Genomic DNA, 13,628 nt, shown 5'->3' with positions numbered 1-13,628 from the left:
TTAGGATCACTGAAGGAGATTACGTGAGTGGTCGGATCCCACTTCATTCTGATCCTCTGTAACTTCTGCATCGCTGGGAGATCAACCCATTCTCCACATTGCTGTGATGATGCTGATCTGTATCTACCGTTATGTAACCCTATTTTAAAATAATTATCAACAGGGTAGCGAAACGGAAACGGCACACCATACAATCCAAATGGGATTCCATAGAAGATATGGAAGGGAGACAGCTCCCAGTAAGCGCTGTCTCCCACCTCTGCCTCCCACCTCTGCCTCCCAGGCCCACACCAGGGAGGAGTGACCTGCCCCTGATTTAAGTGGCTCAGATCCCAGCACGCCATACTTGTACATGTAAACATTGAACAACACACAACCAAACAACACCCCGAACCCGTTAACCCCACTTAACCGAACAACAAAACAAGTTGACAAAAGCCCCTTTTGTCAACTGACAACACCAATACCCAGGATCCCTTGCGCGACCCCGGATGAGTCGCTCGCCACAACATATATATATATATATATATATATATATATATATATATATATATATATATACATACATACATATATATACATACATACATCCATCCATCCATACATCCATCCAAACATACACACACACCATATAATATATTTATAATTATAGTAGGCCTACAGTGGCTGATATACTTTAAAAAAAAACATTTTTAAAAGAATGATATAACATCTCTCTTTTTCTTTCAAAAAATTGGCATCTGTGACGATGTGAATCGAGCACTTGTCTCCTCGTCCTCGGTCTACCTGACCTGCTCAGGCCCACCTCCAAGGGGTCGGTCCCTGAATCAAGTGACACAGATCCAATCACGCCCTCTGGGTTCTCAGGGAGCTGTTGTCTCGCTCCACGTCTCACGCTGGTCAGGTCCTCAGACAGGTGGAGATCGGGGCCAGCGGTGTTGGGGTCCAGGATCACAGGAAAGTAGGAGACGTTCTCCTCCAGCTTCTTCCAGACTGCGTAGGCCAGGATGCCCAGGTGTTTGGCCACGTCCAGCAGCGATCCCTGCGGTAGAGCTTCCAAGGGTCGGGCCTGGGCCAATTTCTCTCTTGTAGCCTTGAACTTCTTCAGGAAGGAAATGTCGTCAGCCACCAGCTGCTGCTCCGTCTCACTGACTGTGTGCAAAAAGGCCGACAGCTCCTGAATCTCCTTCTCCATCTTCTGACCTTTCAACTGCTCTTCGTCTCTCAGCGCAGTGATCCTGGACTTCTCTTCATCTTGGAGAAACTGGTGAAGCTTCTCAAACTCCTTTTGAATCTGTCTCTCGTTGTGCGCGGTCTGGACATTAATGTGCGCTGCTATGTCCTCACACTTTCTCTTGGTCTCAATGAAGTGTTCTAACTTCTCCTTCTGAGGTTTTAGTAATTTCTGGATTTCCTCCCTGTGGCTCGCGGCAGCTTCATCCACTGGAAGGAATCTGTGGTTGGCGTGTTTTTCAGAATCTTGACAGATGAGACATGCCGTCTCCAGGTCATTTAGACAGAAGAGCTTGAGTTTCTCACCGTGCAGAGGGCAGAGATCTGCATTCTCCCGCTGGAAGGCCTCCGACAGGTTATTCAGGGAAATGTTCCTGAGTGGTTTGGTCTTTGATCTCTTCTTGCAAAGTGGACACTGCTGTTCCTGTTTTTCTGTCCACCATGTCTGCAGACAGCCTTTGCAGAAACTGTGACTACACGATAGGATAACAGGGTCTTTAAAGATGTCACAGCAAACAGAACAGGTGAGATCGTCAACTAGGGAGGATGTGTACGCCATTCTAGTCAGAGAGTGAATCCAAACCGACTGGTCAGACAGCTATATGAGGCCTGGCGTTCGCTCGTTATCCCGCCTTTTTTTTCACTTTCAAAGTTTGCTTTGATCAGTGACGGAGAATCACTGTGTTACAGTTTCCCTACTATCAGAAAGGAGTGGCTCTGATTGACAGTCTGAAAATGGCCACCATATGTTCCTAAATGTATTTATTTATAATTATTTGAGAAATATTATTATATATCTTTATTAACAGCATCGTAAATTGACTATATAACAATCTGAACCTCGTCATTTTTGGTAAGTTGCCATTAAAAGGTGAAGTGCGTATTGGCGAAAAGCCTTCGGGTTCAACTCAAGGCTGCTTAAACACCATTTCAAATTATACCAAACTGAGAGCAGATCTTGCATAAGGCCTTATATTATTATTATTTTTCATTTCCTAATAAAAGGCGACCAAAGATCCTAAAAAGGATCAAAGATCACAACAAAACGCCGATCATTTCTGAATAATGTGGTAAGTAGACGGTAGCCTGTGTGCTATTCAAGCCATTTTAAAATTAGACCAGTCCATAGTGCCTTGGAGCTGGACGACATAGAATGATTTTGAGATTTGGTCTTTTAACTTTGAGACGACTATACAGAACTGAGCATATTAATCCAACTTATCCAATGCTGCTTTGTGAACTTGTGATCGAGCTTGATGCATTAACACCGTGTGGCCTGCTGCCGTGCAGACAGGAGGAGTCCATTTTGAAGGAATGGGTGAGAAGAGACCAGACTCCGCAAGCAACATCAGAATTTCAGAATCTGACCTTTTACGATCCAATGCTTTTACAGACAGATCTTAAAATTAAATTTTATGGACTTCAAAATCAAAATGACAATCGGACCTTCCAATTACCTCTGAAGCTCCCCCAGCAATAACCCTGATCGATTAATAATACTTGGTTATGTCACACATTTACACAACACGTAATCCTGTTAAACTTAATGAATAATACATTTACACAACATTTAACCCAGTCAAGGTAGTACAGAGCAGTACAGGTACACTCACATGGTTCCTAACTCCCAGGCCCCACTGTTACAACTCCTTCCCTGTGGAAATCTTCAAAGGAACTGTATCAGTGGAACGGATAAAAGGTAATAAATTAAATAGTACTAGTACATTCAATGATGAAACCTTCCATGAGTGTATTGTCTGGTTGGTTTTAGGATCACTGAAGTACATTTCATAATAAGTGGTCGGATCCCACTTCATTCTGATCCTCTGTAACTTCTGCATCGCTGGGAGATCAACCCATTCTCCAGATTGATGTGGTGATGCTGATCTGTATCTACCGTTATGTAACCCTATTTTACAATAATAAAAAACATGGTTGCGCTGCAGAAACGACTTAGACAACCTCAATCCTGGTGGCTTGTTTTCTAGGTAGGTAGCCTTGACACCCAGCTCCCATTGAGCGCTGTCTCCCACCTCTACATCCCAGGTGTAGTTACCTGATTTAATTGACCCAGATCCCAGCACGCCATACTTCAGCCTCTGTTTGTTCTCACGCTGGTCAGGTCCTCAGACAGGCGGAGATCGGGGCCAGCGGTGTTGGGGTCCAGGATCACAGGAAAGTAGGAGACGTTCTCCTCCAGCTTCTTCCAGACTGCGTAGGCCAGGATGCCCAGGTGTTTGGCCACGTCCAGCAGCGCTCCCTTGGGTAGAGATGGCGAGGGTGGGGTATGAGCTACTTTCTCTCTTGTAGCCTTGAACCTCGTCAGGAAGGAAATGTCTCCAGCCACCAGCTGCTGCTCCGTCTAGGTGACTGTGTGCGAAATGGTTTCTATCTGCTAGTGATCCTGGACTTCTCTTCACCTTGGAGAAATTGGTGAAACTTCTCAAACTCCTTTTGAATCTGTCTCTCGGCTCTCCCTCCCAATTGGTTGGAAGGGCTCTCATTTAGATCGTGTTTCGATTAGTCCTAGCTGTTTGGGGAGCAGTGGCGGTTTTAACATAGAGGCATAGGTAGGCGGCTGCTTGGAGCCCCCAAAATAGGGGGGCCCCGAACCAACCTCAAAAATAAAATCATCTTTTTTTTTCTTTTTTTTTGTAGAAAAATGGAGACAAAGCAAGACAAGACTAAATGCGAAAATAAAATGAAGGGTTAGGAAATAAAGTTACCCAAGTGGCTCGAATAAAATAAAAAAGTAAAAAGACTTCTGTAATATTTGAAAGATTTCAAAGTTAACACACTTTTTTACAGCTACTATTGGGGACAACAACATCCAAAGCGTTGAACATGCCACTACAGCAGCAGCAGCTAGAAGTGGTGCTAGGTGAAGACCTGTGAGAAGACGTCAATAAGTAGGCCTCTGTGTTAGAAGCGTGTGATGTGGAGAACAATCTATCTTCTCTCTCTCTCTTTCCCTGTGTGTGTGTGTGTGTGTGTGTGTGTGTGTGTGTGTGTGTGTGTGTGTGTGTGTGTGTGTGTGTGTGTTGTGATGTTTTGACTGTGAAGTATATGACTGTTTGTGGGGGTTTACCCTAACTACTTGTCTTGCTGGTTATATTGATTTGATCTTAAAAAAAAGAATAAACAGTGCGGTATTCTGGCAAAGACAGATGTTATCTGAAACCTTATTCTCTTTTGGGTTCCATCGGGACTATTCTTTGTGTAGTGCTACACTCTGTGTGTTCTCTGTTTTCCATCTTCATTTTAGAGTAAAGAAGTGTATGCAGGGTTTAAAGGGGACTGTTTTTTTTCTCATCTCCAACCTTTACTTCTGCATATATTAGCTTTACCTGCCTATCCACCATTCAGTTGGTAATTGTTTTTCCTCCGCTCTCTTTTAAAGATCGGATGAGGTGGGCCCCATACATATCTTCGGCTTGGGCCCCCAATTTCCACCACTGTGAATACCTGCCTGTAAAGGGTGAAGCAAGATGAGGAAGTACAAAACCTTTAATGCTATCAAACCATCAACAGCTGCAGTCATGTAGAACATTTTCTGTTGACGTCAGATTCATCGGAACATATTAAACCACACGGAGAAACAGCCAACAATACAGAAAACAATGGTAAAAATCGAGGAATCAAACAAAATACTGATGTAGGCCTAAATGCGTAGTCCTGGTTACTTAGACTGTTCGTTCATTTTCTGCACAAAAATACAACAAATAGTTAAAAACGAAATGATTATTTTTAAATCCCATTACATTAGTCGTTGTCAATTTGTAGGCTTTACAATTAAAAACTGTCTGACATTGCTTATTGTGTGTGTGTGTGTGTGTGTGTGTGTGTCACCTTTCCTTGGCTCCTTTCTGAATAGCTGTCTGTAAAGGGTTCAACAAGATAAGAAGGAAGAAACACAAGAAGAATCCAAGTCAACAAGCCAACAAAATATGCTGTTGTGTGTAAAACTCAATTACAACAAGAAGTAAGAATTCAGTTGACCTAATTCACTATTTAAATTGTGTTTTTAGTTACTGTAATGTATCATTGCAACAGTCTTTATATTTACTGTTGAATTGCATCCTTTTGTGGTACTACTGCATGTTTCTAAAAACCAACCCTTATATCGTTTTAATCTAAATACCTGTGTGTAGGTAGTACGGTAAGAAGGAAGAGACACAAGAAGAATCCGACCCAACAAGATGACTCATTGACGGGAAATGAAGGAAGAAAGTAGCTCTGTCTATTAGAGAATCACACGACAGTACAAACATTCTTACCCTTACTCTGAGAATTCTGAGGACACTGTACTCAGTAGACAGTGGATGCTTCTCCATCCAGGAGAGGGAGGAAGATCCTCCTTAACACCAAGACTACTGTAATGAATTAATGCCCTTAAATATGACTACTTTAATGCCTATAATGTTTGTTTCCCTTGGTAAAGGGACATTAGCACCCCCTATCGCCTATTGACAATTACTTCAGGGGGGACGTTCCTCCCTCAGCCTCGATTGACTCCCATTAATTTCCCCGAAAGTACTGGCAGCCGGTGAATAACATGTGTTTCAATGGGAGAGAGGAGGAAAGTCCTCCTCTGAGTGGGTGTGACCTTAAGGGGTCTGATTGGCGCAAAAATCTATTTGCGCTGCGCTATGAACCAATAAGCAGGATCCCTGGCTGTTGAGCAGTGTTGCCAGATTGGACAGATTTCCCACCCAATTGGGCTACTTTTTTTTACTATGTTAGGCTGGAAAAATTATCATTGGGCGAGAAAACTGCCCAATCTGGCAACGCTGTCGATAACAAACCCACTCTGCATTGCCGCTCAGTCTAAAAGAGACGCAAAGCAAGTGAAATCATCTGAACGATAGCGAGATTCTAACATTTTCAAATAAAGTGTACAATGGAAACATTGGAAACAGAGGAAATTGTTCATGTTTTATTACACAAAGCATTCCGTTCATTGAGTTACAGTGCTAGGTTAGCGACCAAAGGAAAAGGTAGACCACTTCCCAAAATCTGGATCACCAAAAGTAATGGCAACGTCAGTGTTGTGAGTCCTACATGGTTTGCTTGGTACTCATGGGTTACTGGTAGCATTACTAGAATGATCGACTGTATGGCCCTGTTTGCTAATGAATAATGGCGATCTCCAACGTGGGCTGTTCATGGTTTCACTGATGTGAAAAATCTTGAGAGGGGAACCAAACGCCACGACAAGTGTCAAGATCACGCTGGTGCTGTTATCCGACTTTCCTCGCTAGGCGCCAGATCAGGTTGTTTGGAATAATGTTCTTGTTCTTTTACTAGTTTGTTACTCTGACCGTTATGTTTGATATTGTGGAAAGGGTGTTAGTGAATGATTCAGAGCATGATGCACTTTCAATGGCATCACTTTTGGTCATGAGTCTTTTCTTAAAACAATTGTAACTGAAAATAAACATAGCTAAATAACAACCAATAACTTCAGTGATTGAGGGAAAAATAGGCCCAATGATAGGCCCAGATTTCTTTTTTTTTTACATTGCATGTTAACATTGTTTATTCCATTTAGACTTTTGGTCTTTTGTTCAAATCCCTTCACTTGATTTAAGCCATTTAACGTTTCTTTATATCTTAATCTTTGTGGCTTTATTAAAAATCATTTTCAACCTCACTTTGTAGGCCTACTACAGCACTCACCGCATTTTCTGCAGGAAATGCATTTTCTAGTTCTGGATGAAACTGTGAAACGGCTTAGATTAGGATGGACTCTGCCCAGCTCCCTCATAGTCAGGCCATGGTTTACGACATGGCCCACCAAAGTTGCTCTTAAGTCATCTGAAATAACGGTCTGCGCATGGCCTCTTCCACCACATCCTCGTCTACATCCTCTACCTCTGCCTCTTGCTCTCCCTGCAGCCATGCTAGCAAAGTTCTCAAAATGGCTTAACTGAGGCCTTTTTGTAGCTGGCTGATTGGTGTTCAGTTTTGTAAGTAAGTGAGTTCAGGTGTGTATCTAAGTATTCTCAATTACCCAATGTGTTTTGTATTTTGAATAGATGTGTTTTCCCAATGGTACGCTGAAATTTCATGTTTGAAATAAGTGTCTTATGTATGAGAGTGTGTGTAGTGTGCAGGAGCAAGTGTGTTGCAGATAGGAGGAAGTGTGTTGCACATTTGCAACAAAAGTGCAAAGCAACGCTTTTGTTAAGGTATGGTAACATGTGTTTAAGGCAGTGGTCATCAACCTTTTAAAGCCCAAGATCTCTGACCTCAACCTGTGTGAAAGGCAAGATGTACCTATTGAAGACTTGCGAAAAAACAGACAGCGCAGAATGTATTTCCAATTTAAGGCCTTTTATTGAGTCTAATTGTATGAATTACATGTAATTCTTTGCTCAGCAAAACTAACTGAAAACAAAAAATAAAGCCATGTGCCCTATTTCCCATTTATAATATTGTACAACTGTATTTGCACAACACACACACAACACAGCAAACACAACACAACAAAGAGGAAAAAATCTACACACTTGCAGTGGACAGATACTAATACCCACATGGAAGTTAACAAATGTATGATTCACATTTTAGAAAGTGGAACTGTAATGTGTGCTAATAAAATTCTCAGTCAGTGCAATTAAGTTAGCGCCATGTCCCATCTAAAGCAGCATCACCTCACAACGCCATCTAAAGGCAAAACTCTTGCAGTCATGTTGCTCAAATTAGTGTGATGGCTGTGACTGAATACTGTCAGTGAGTGCCTTGAAGTTTGGCTCATAGCTACAGACAGCCAGCCTGAGACAGTCAGTGAGGTGTTGGTCTGTAAGGCGGCTCCTGTACTTTGATTTTATTATTTTCATTTGTGAAAACGCCATTCCACAAAGATAAGTAGATCTAAAGTAGGCCCTCACTCATAGTGCACATGCAGTGAGGAGAGGATACTTCTCTTTGCTGACCAGTCCCCAAGAGTCACTTCTCACTTTGTCCAGCTGGGCACAGTACTGCTCAGGGTTAAAAACATCCTTGTTTTTGATGGCGTGTGACATTTTCTCCAGGTTGGGGAAGTGGGTCAGCCCCTTGTTCTTTAGGTGTGTGGTCCAAACACCCAGCTTGGCCTTGAACCCATTCACTGCGCTAATCATGTGGGGCAGGTGTCTGTCCTTTCCCTGCAGCTCGTTGTTGAGTGTGTTAAGTTTTGCCGTTAGGTCTGTCAAAAACCCGATATCCAGTAGCCACGCATCATCGGACAGTTCCTCGTGCTCCTCGTTCCTTTTTGACAAAAAAGTCTCAGGCAGCAAGTCAACAAATCACTGCAACACTTTGCAGTCCGGTGACTCAACCACCGGATTTCAGTGTGGAGAAGCAGGTCTCCGTATGCGGCATCGAGCTCATCCAATAACGCCTTGAATAAGCGGTGCTGAAGCACTTTTGCTCTAATCGAGTTTATCAGTTTGACCACCAGTGTCATGACATGGGGAAAAAGTCCAAGACTTTCCCAACCAAGGCCTGTTGATGGATAACACAGTGATAATCCATGAATGCGGGAAATTTGGGGTCATTACGGCACAGCGCTAAGAAACCTGCCCGCACATCTCGCATTGCCGGGGCCCCATCAGTAGTAATGGCAACTAGTTTATTAATGGGGATGCCGTTTTCGTCTATATACTTTTTGAACTCCTGGTAAATATCCTCACCTCTCGTTCTCTCCTTTAAGTACAAAAGAGTAAGGAAGTCCTCATTGGTTGTAGAATCCGTCATTCTGACGAATACAACAAGCTGGGATGTGTTCATTACATCCAGGGATTCATCGAACTGTAGAGAAAGCTATTCACAGCGGGACAAGTCTTTTAATACTTGTCGATCCACGTCCTCTGACAGTGATTCGGCCCTCCTTGTCACTGTCGCAGGGCCAAGCGGTACACCACGAAGTGCAGTTCTAATGTCGTCTTTGTTTTTGAAGTCGTTGAAAACTTTCTCTGCGGTGATGGCCATTGCTTCTTTGATTAAATCTCCATCTGTGAAAGGTTTCTTGTGTTTAGCTAGCAGGTGGCTAATGCAAAGGGTTGCTTCAGTAGCAGCCTTATTTTGCGTAACAGGTTTTGTGAAAAGCGATTGCTGGGCCTTCAACCCCGATTTCAGCCCCTCAATTTTTCTTGCACGGATTGCGCTCTTTGGGGGGGTAGCTGTCTTTGAATTTCGAGTGGTTGGTTTTGTGGTGCCGTTCCAGGTTTCCTCTTTTAGAGGAAACCTGGAACAGTGCTTGTGTTTGGTGGCATAACATGCACACACACATGTCTTTCACCAAAGTAAAAATAAACTCCTCTTCCCATTCTGAATGGAAGTTGTACGTTTTCGTCTTCTTTCGTGGAGCCTCTGCCATGCTAGCTATCACCAGAGAGGCGTACCGTAGCAACAGGCCAATATTGACGTTCGCGCCCCATGCCCTACTCTTCTTTAATCTCTGGTCACTTAAATCAGACACTGTTAAATGCAGCGCTGCTACACTGAAAAAAATAGTAGGCCTCCAGAGAGGGAGAGATGTGCTTGCTATACTTATTATGAAAATGTATCATGTATAATATAGGATATTGTGTATTTATTTTTCTATTATTTTCGGGATCTACATGGAAAGCCTCAAAGATCGACCAGTCGATCGCGATCGACGGGTTGGCGACCAATGGTTTAAGGTATAGTAACAAAAACTTCAAGTTGTGTTACTTTGGTCTAAGCATGTGTCTTTAGTGTTCAAGCAATTGGCAAAAACTGTAATATTACTCATTTAGGCCGCATGTTTGTGGGGCACTCTGGTGATGCCATAGTGCCCCTTAGTGGCCGCTCTATGCCACTGTAGGATGTACTTTATCACGTTTGCAAACTCACCCTAATTATTCACCCCCATTGAACCCTTTTTTTAAATTATTTTCTCAGTGCTGTTAACGTTAACAATAAGCGGAAAATGTTCTTAAAATCAAAATTTATTGACTTCAAAATCAAAATGACAATCAGGCCTTCCAATTACCTCTGAAGCTCCCCCAGCAATCACCCTGATCGTTTTAATAACTAACAATAATACACACATATACACAACACGTAATCCTGTTCAACTTAATCAGTAATACACTAAAATAACATTTAACCCAGTCAAACTTAGTTAATACATTTTCACAGCATATAACCCTGTTCAATTTCATTAGTAATAATCCATAATTCTACATATTAAACATATAACTCAATCTTACGTAATTAGGAAACAATGTAAACATGTATGTATATAACAAGGAAACATGCATGCCTTGACATTATTATTTGCATTATTTAAATCCTTGTTCTGTTTTTCATCGCTTACGGATCAACAAGGACACTACAAGTATGGTTTAGAACACAGAAATAAAGAGCAGTACAGGTACACTCACATGGATCCTAACTCCCAGGCCCCACTGTTACAGCTCCTTCCCTGGGGAAATCTTCAAAGGAACTGTAGCAGTGGAATTGATAAATGGTAGTACATTCAAAAATGTGGTCTTAAATGAGTGTATTGTCTTGTTGGTTTCAGGATCACTGAAGGATATTTCGAAAGTGGTCGGATCCCACTTCATTCTGATTCTCTGTAACTTTTGCATCACTGGGAGATCAACCCATCCTCTAGATTGATGTGATGATGCTGATCTGTATCTACCGTTATGTAACCCTATTTTAAAAAATGAAGGACCTAATCCTAGCCCTTCAGAAATATTTGCAAAAATTTGGGTTGGTTGTTTCCTTTGTTACCCTCTCTAACACCCAGCTCCCACTGAGAGCTGTCTCCAGGGCCGCTGCTGGCCGTTTCGGTGCCCTACGCGAGCGGGGGGGCGTAGGGCACCAAGTACCTGGGGGTGCCCCCCCAGGTACTTGGTGCGTAGTCAGATTCAAAAGGAGCTTCTCAAACTCCTTTTGAATCTGTCTCTCGGTGTGCGCGGTCTGGACATTAATGTCCTCTGCTATGTCCTCACACTTTCTCTTGGTCTCAACAAAGTCGTTTAACTTCTCCTTCTGAGGTTTTAGTAATTTCTGAATTTCTTCCCTGTGGATCGGGGTAGCTTCATCTACAGGAAGGAATCTGTGGTTAGTGTGTTTTTCAGAGTGAAAAGAGTGTCGACAGATGACACACGCCGTCTCCAGGTCATCGAGACAGAAGAGCTTGAGTTTCTCATCGTGCAGAGCGCAGAGATCCGCGTTCCCCCGCTGGAAGGCCTCCAACAGGTTCTTCAGAGCAATGTTCCTGAGTGGTTCGGTGCTTGAAGATCTCCTCTTGCAAAGTGCACACTGCTGTTGCTGTTTTTCTGTCCACCATGTCTGCAGACAGCCTTTACAGAAACTGTGACTACACGATAGGATAACCGGGTCTTCAAAGATGTCACAGCAAACAGAACAGGACAGATCGTTAACTTGGGATGATGTGTACGCCATTGTAGTCACAGAGTGATTCCAAACCGACTGGTCACACAGGTATGTGGTCCGTGGCATTCACTCGTGACCTTGCTTTTGTTTCACTTTCAAAGTTTTGCTTTGAAACGCAGGTAAACCATTGGTCTGTCTTGGCTTTAGCAGAATTGGCAAAGTGGCCATGTTTGTAATCTTTAACTTATTATGTGAAAGAAGAAACCATTCATAACTGTTGTTAGCTTGACACATGTCATCAGAAATAGGCTAGACAAAAATAATTTACATCAAGAATCACTGGGACATTTTACATTTACATTTAGGGCGTTTAGCAGACGCTTTTATCCAAAGCGACTTACAATAAGTGCATTTGTTACAATAAGTACATTTGTCATAAGAAGTGAAGCAATATATCGCTGTCGGTACAGTAAAGATTTTCATAGAACCAAGTGCAAGTATTACAATCGCTAGGCTAACCCATTCCCCGTGTAAAGCAATGATAGCAGCTACTGTAGATGCTACACAATTAAGTACCTTGAATAAGTGGAATGTACAAGTGCCAGGACGTACAACATTCAATGGTGGCTGTGCATTGGTTTCTATGCAGAGTCGAGGTGAACTTTGAACAGGTGAGTTTTGAGTCTTTTTGGGAAGCTGGTGAGCGACTCTGCGATCCTGACATCGGTAGGGAGCTCGTTCCACCACTGAGGTCCCAAAACAGAGAAAAGTTGTGACTTCGCTGATCGACCTTTGCTTGCTCTTAGCGATGGCGGTACCAGACGTCCAGCTGAGGTAGTTGAGCGGAGGGATCGAGCTGGGGTGTGTGGCTTTACTAATGCTTGGAGGTAGGCAGGGGCAGTTCCATCGACTGCCTTGTATGCCAGTACCATCATCTTGAATCTGATGCAAGCTATTACAGGGAGCCAGTGGAGGTCCCGGAAGAGGGTTGTTACATGTGAGAACTTTGGTAGGTTGAACACGAGGCGCGCTGCCGCATTCTGGATGCGCTGCAAGGGTTTAATCGCAGAGGCAGGGAGTCCAGCCAGGAGCGAGTTGCAGTAGTCGAGGCGGGAGATGACCAGTGATTGGACTAGAAGCTGAGCTGCTTCCCTAGTGAGGAAGGGCCGGATCCTGCGGATGTTGTAAAGTGCAAATCTGCAGGATCGGGCCACCGCAGTGATGTTTGCGGTGCAGCATAACTGATTGTCCAACACTACACCAAGGTTTTTGGCAGTTGGAGAAGGAGATACAGTGATGTACTCAACAGTGACCAGTAAGTCCATGTGTGGGCAATCTTTCCCTGGTATTAGGAGGAGCTCAGTCTTGTTGAGGTTAAGCCTCAGGTGATGGGCAGTTGTCCAGGTGCTGACTTCTGCCAGACATTCAGATATGCGTGCTGCAATCAGGGCTTTGTCAGATGAGGGAAAAGAGAGAAATAGCTGAGTGTCGTCAGCATAGCAGTGATAGGAAAAGCCGTGGGATGTAATTACAGAGCCCAGAGATCTGGTGTAGAGGGAGAACAGAAGAGGCCCCAGTACAGAGCCTTGAGAGACACCTGTATCAAGCGTGCAAGGTTTGGACAAGGAGCCATTCCATGTTACCTGATAAGTGCGATTCATCAGGTAGGATGTGAACCAGGAAAGGGCAGATTCAGCTATGCCAAGTTCGGCAAGAGTGGCGAGGAGGATCGGGTGGTTCACAGTGTCAAATGCTGCACACAGGTCAAGGAGAATGAGAACCGATGAGAGGGACGAGGCTCTGGCCGCACGGAGGGACTCAGTCACCGCGAGGAGAGCCGTCTCAGTGGAGTGTGCTTTTTTGAAGCCTGACTGGTGAGGGTCAAGCAGGTTGTTAGATGAGAGATAGGAGGACAGTTGGTTAGCGACGGCACGTTCCAATGTTTTAGAGGAATGAAAGAAGAGATACCGGTCTGTAATTCTGGATGTCAGTGGTATCAAGAGTTGGTTTTTTGAGGAGAGGCTTTATTCTGGCAG

The 13,628-nt window shown here is 43.5% G+C and overlaps 1 protein-coding gene, 1 long non-coding RNA gene and 1 pseudogene across 3 annotated transcripts; 1 reads left to right on the top strand and 2 right to left on the bottom strand.

Moving 5' to 3' along the window:
• Positions 1-210: 210 nt before the first annotated feature.
• Positions 211-1,942, bottom strand: LOC307076557 (E3 ubiquitin-protein ligase TRIM35-like). Its single transcript, XM_079737597.1, has one exon. The coding sequence runs from the start codon at positions 1,790-1,792 to the stop codon at positions 677-679; it is 1,116 nt and encodes a 371-aa protein (XP_079593723.1). The 5' UTR covers positions 1,793-1,942; the 3' UTR covers positions 211-676.
• Positions 1,943-3,321: 1,379 nt separating this feature from the next.
• Positions 3,322-11,661, bottom strand: LOC307076559 (E3 ubiquitin-protein ligase TRIM35-like; annotated as a pseudogene). Its single transcript has 2 exons — positions 11,104-11,661; positions 3,322-3,693 (listed from the first exon to the last, which is right to left on the bottom strand). The product of its transcript is annotated as an E3 ubiquitin-protein ligase TRIM35-like (transcript).
• LOC307076560 lies at positions 3,903-6,284 on the top strand. Its single transcript, XR_013811905.1, has 4 exons — positions 3,903-4,142; positions 4,634-4,856; positions 5,108-5,215; positions 5,385-6,284. It is a non-coding gene; the product is annotated as an uncharacterized lncRNA (long non-coding RNA).
• Positions 11,662-13,628: the final 1,967 nt, after the last annotated feature.

The sequence above is a fragment of the Pollachius pollachius genome (assembly GCF_949987615.1).
Source record: "Pollachius pollachius genome assembly, chromosome: 6".
Taxonomy (NCBI): domain Eukaryota; kingdom Metazoa; phylum Chordata; class Actinopteri; order Gadiformes; family Gadidae; genus Pollachius; species Pollachius pollachius.
The sequence above is the reverse complement of the archived record's forward strand: the minus strand, read 5'-3'. Positions and strand labels throughout refer to the sequence as shown.

Coding starts and splice junctions, on each gene's coding strand:
- LOC307076557 (XM_079737597.1), bottom strand. CDS start 1,792: ATGGCGTACACATCCTCCCTAGTTGACGATCTCACCTGTTCTGTTTGC.